The sequence below is a fragment of the Cynoglossus semilaevis genome, chromosome 8 (assembly GCF_000523025.1).
Source record: "Cynoglossus semilaevis isolate Cse_v1.0 chromosome 8, Cse_v1.0, whole genome shotgun sequence".
In the NCBI taxonomy this organism is placed as follows: Eukaryota; Metazoa; Chordata; class Actinopteri; order Pleuronectiformes; family Cynoglossidae; genus Cynoglossus; species Cynoglossus semilaevis.
Window position 1 is genome coordinate 29,046,699 of NC_024314.1, and position 4,464 is coordinate 29,051,162.

The 4,464-nt window shown below is 52.6% G+C and overlaps 1 protein-coding gene across 2 annotated transcripts in view; it reads left to right on the forward strand.

The window, feature by feature from the left end:
• The window catches only part of LOC103383053 (cAMP-regulated D2 protein), a 7,148-nt gene extending 2,867 nt beyond the window's left edge, over positions 1-4,281 (forward strand). Inside the window, exons 1-8 of one of the 2 annotated variants that reach the window (XM_025057886.1) lie at positions 7-405; positions 536-737; positions 1,217-1,350; positions 1,458-1,585; positions 1,681-1,799; positions 2,125-2,265; positions 2,374-2,546; positions 3,727-4,281. In XM_025057886.1, coding sequence (XP_024913654.1) covers positions 31-405; positions 536-737; positions 1,217-1,350; positions 1,458-1,585; positions 1,681-1,799; positions 2,125-2,265; positions 2,374-2,546; positions 3,727-4,182 — 1,728 coding nt within the window. In that variant the 5' untranslated portion in view covers positions 7-30 and the 3' untranslated portion in view covers positions 4,183-4,281. Of the gene's footprint in view, positions 1-6; positions 406-535; positions 738-1,216; positions 1,351-1,457; positions 1,586-1,680; positions 1,800-2,124; positions 2,266-2,373; positions 2,547-3,726 lie in introns of those variants that run through there. The other variant, XM_008316053.3, reaches the window with a different exon arrangement.
• The last annotated feature ends 183 nt before the right edge of the window (positions 4,282-4,464 follow it).

Sequence of the window (4,464 nt, forward strand, 5' to 3'; positions counted from 1 at the left end):
CTGGGTTTTGCGTCCTCCTCTGGAGAGGACATGAAGAAGGACGTGGACCTGGTGAGCCTCCTGAGAACGGTCCAGCGCGGGCTGCTACGGGACGAGCCGTTCGTCAACGACCGACGGTTTGAGATGAACTCCATAAGGGAGTGGAGCCCCCTGGAGGTGGGTCGGGACACCACCAGAGCTCCTGGACCTTTGGTTCTGACCAAAGACGGTCAGATCCAGGGGACGACTGTGGACAGAGCCCATGTCTTCTATGGGGTACCGTACGCAGCCCCCCCCACTGGGGCCTACCGATGGAAGCCCCCCAGACCGGTGACTCCCTGGCCTCATGTCTACGACGCGTCCTCCCCTCGGGCGGCGTGTATGCAGGCCTGCACCGGACCGGCCAGAGACGAATGTCCTCAGAAAGTAAGACGAGACGATGGTCCAACTTAAAACAGTGGTTAATGCAGAGAGGACAACAGACAGAGACAGACGGTGAGTGTCGGTGACTCCGTGTCTAATGACCCTGGTCGTCTTCTTCTCTGTGTGCGTGAAGGTCAGTGAGGACTGTCTCTACCTGAACGTCTTCGTCCCCCTGGACGTGGACTTCCGCTCTCCGCTGCAGAGACCGCTGCCGGTGCTGCTGTGGGTCCACGGAGGAGACTTCATCGCAGGCTCTGCCTCCAAACCTCTGTACGACGGACGCTTCGTCAGTAACCTCACGCACACTGTGGTGGTGAGCGTGGAGTACCGACTCGGTGAGGACGCCCGGAACCGATTCACCCCCAAGTCTGGGTTAGAGGTCTTTACCAGGGGGGGGTCCCTGGACCTCACAGTCTGGGTCTGGACCGTGGACTGTGGACTGTGGGCTGTAAGGTCACAGTCCACGGTCCAGACCCAGACCCAGACTGTGGACCTCACAGTCTGGGTCAGTGAATGTTTGGACCAGTGACTGTTTGGACCATGGACTGTGGACTGTGGGCTGTGACCCAGACCCAGACTGTGGACCTCACAGTCTGGGTCAGTGAATGTGTGGACCAGTGACTGTTTGGACCATGGACTGTGGACTGTGGGCTGTAAGGTCACAGTCCACGGTCCAGACCCAGACCCAGACTGTGGACCTCACAGTCTGGGTCCAGACTGTGGGTCACGTTGTTGAGCGACGATCGTAGTAAACCCATGACCTGCTGCCGTTGATCATGTGCTGCCGATCATGTGACCTCACGTCTTCTTCCAGGGGCCTTTGGATTCCTGGTGTCGGGCAGGGAGCCTCACTCCTCGGCCACAGGGAATTATGGGATCTTGGATCAACAGGCAGCTTTTCTTTGGGTCCAGAGAAACATTGCTTTATTTGGAGGGAATCCCAGCAAGGTAAGAGAACCAGAACACACACACACACACACACACACACACACACACACACACATACACAGAGCGGACGTCGTTCATGTTGAGTCCGTGTTGTCGGATGTTGTCAGGTGACCATATTTGGAGAAAGTGCCGGAGCCCAGTCCGTGGGCGTCCACCTGACGGTCCAGAGCAGCGGGCCGCTGTTCCAGCGAGCCGTCCTGCAGAGTCTGCCCTTCTCCATCCCCCTGAAGACCAGGTGACGGACTGGGAGGAACCGCTGTTTCCTGTGAGTGACGTCTTCGTTCTGGTCTCCAACTCTTCCTCCTCCTCTTCTCTGCTCCTCTTCCTCAGACACGACGCCTTAAAGCTGGGAAAGGACTTCGCTGAACAGACCAACTGCTCCGTGAGCGACTTCGTCTGCCTGCTGTCGCTGCCAGAGCAGGACGTCCTCACGGCCCAGATGAAGACAAGTAGGACGCTGCACACACACACAGCAGCCCACACACAGCAGCCCACACACAGCAGCCCACACACAGCAGCCCACATACAGCAGCCCACACACAGCAGCCCACACACACCAGCCCACACACAGCAGCCCACATACAGCAGCCCACACACAACACCCCACAGCCCACACACACCAGCCCACATACATCCAGTCTAGAACAATCCACACCATAAACAGTCACTGGTCAGGGTTTGGACCAGTGACTTTTTGGACCAGTGACTGTTTGGACCAGTGACCAGACAGGAGGAAACCTGATGTGAGGTTAAACTCTTGGTTTCTGACCTCAGGTTCTAAGATCGTGAACCCGTTCAGGTTCCTGGAACTCTTTGAGACGTGGGGGCCACACGTGGACGGAGAGCTGATCAAAGAACAGACGCTCACAGCTTTTCACAAGGGCCACTGGCAGAAGGAGAAGCCGCTGCTGTTGGGTAAGACCCACGGGCCGGTGGGCCACATCGGGCCGGTGGACCACAACTATGAGACGGGCCGGGGGTTCGGCGCCGCTGACGTCACGGTCTGTGTTTGGCTTCTTCCAGGAACCACCTCTGAAGAAGGCGTCATCTTCGTGTACGGCGTCTTCACCAAACCGGTGTCTGTGGTGGAGGCCACCGTCTACATCACCGCCATCTTCAAACAGCACACGCTGAGGGTCCTGCACCGGTACCTGCCGCTGTACAGGGGCGCTGACCGCAGGGAGATGCTGGCTCAGGTACGGAAACAGCCGACAACAACAACAACCACAACAACAACCACAACTATGATAACAACGACAATAACTGCAACAACAACCACAACAACAACAACCACAACCACAACAACAACAACCACAACAACAACCACAATGATAACAACAACGATAACAACAACGACAATAACTGCAACAACAACGACAATAACTACAACAATAATAACAACAACGACAACAACAACAACCGACAATAATAATAATTATTATTATTTTTATAATAATTAGAGTTAAGTCAATAATGGAGTTTCTCAGAGGCTTTAGGGATAATTACCTTTTAGTAGTAGCATTAATCTTCTCTGTTGTTTTTCTCGGTAAAAGTGCGAAAACTGATCAATAAAAAAACATTTATGAAGTAAATAACCTAAACCTCTATATTACAAAGACTAATAAAGAAAAAAAAGTTCATAAGAAAAGTATAATATATCTTTGTATGTTGTCTCACCTCCACCTGGGGGTGAATTTCAGGGGGAGTATTTTCATCAGTCTGCCCTCGAAACAATAAAAATAATAACAACAACAATGATAATAATAATAATAATCAATTACTTTCAGTTACCAGTTGTTCCAGCATTGCCAGCTTTTTTAACCTGGCCCACTAGATGGCGCACTCCAAAAACAATTCACGTCACACCATGAACCTGCTTGTGTTCTGGTGTCAGACGTGTGTGAACAGGTTGTGTTGTTGTTGTTGAAACAGTCGTTCTCCTCAGTCATATTTTCAGTTTTTTTCTGTTTTTTTTTTAAACCAAACTTTTTTTAAATTCTCGGTCTTTGGAGTAAATGTAAAGAACCAGTCGCTCATGAACAACAGAAGGCAGAGTGTTCTTTATAAGAAAACCAAACATCTGGGTCGTGGGTCCCAGAGAGGGCCATGAAGCGGCAGACTTTAATCCACCTGAGGCCACGGCTGCTAAGGTTTTACCTCAGGAGCAAAAATATGAAGAATACTGGCCATAACTGGCCATAACTGGAACTGCAGTTCAGAGGCTCATAAACAAACACTGACATCACTGTGGAGTCCTCAAACTAACTAACCAACTAACTAACTAATTAACTAACCAACTCAGGAGGAGAATTCATCAAGCCTGTGGTTCGTCGTGGGTTCGATTCCCTCCTTCATTAATGTCAACTCTGTCCTCAGATCGTCACCGACTACGTCTTCCTGTGTCCATCTCGGAGGTCGGCACGCGCCGGCGTGGCAGCGGGCACCAACGTGTGGATGTACATATTTGACCACGCACCATCGGACCAGCGTGTGTGGTCGGGCCTGACCTTCTGTTACCAGCGGGCGTGTCACGGTGCGGAGCTGCCCCTCCTCTTCGGCTCGGCCGCCGTCGCTAACTTCACCCTGTCGCCACCAGAACGGCTGCTGTCCAATCGGATGATGTGCCACTGGGGGGCGTTCGCCCACGCCGGTGACCCCAACCCACCAGCACCACAGACGGCCTCCTGCCGACAGCAGCGTCCGCCCGCGTGGCCGCCGTACTCTGACACCAGTGGTTGGCTGGTGATGAACCTGACCACGCACTCACACGCACAGGTGGGAACCAGGAGCCACGTGTGCGACTTCTGGGACCAGTTGGGGGTCTATTACTGAGGACCAGGTGGTCTTCACCGCTGGGCCGCCTGTCAGCCATGTCAGTGTCCTGTAGGTGGCGTACTTCACGTCACATGTAACAAATAAACAATACACTTGGAAACACACACTGTTTCACCTTGTTTATTAAGGCCTTAGCTGTGCTAATGCTAATGTTAGCAGAGCTAGGATGGATGGATGGATGGATGGATGGATGGATGGATGGATGATGGATGGATGGATGATGGATGATGGATGGATGGATGATGGATGATGGATGGATGGATGATGGATGGATGGATG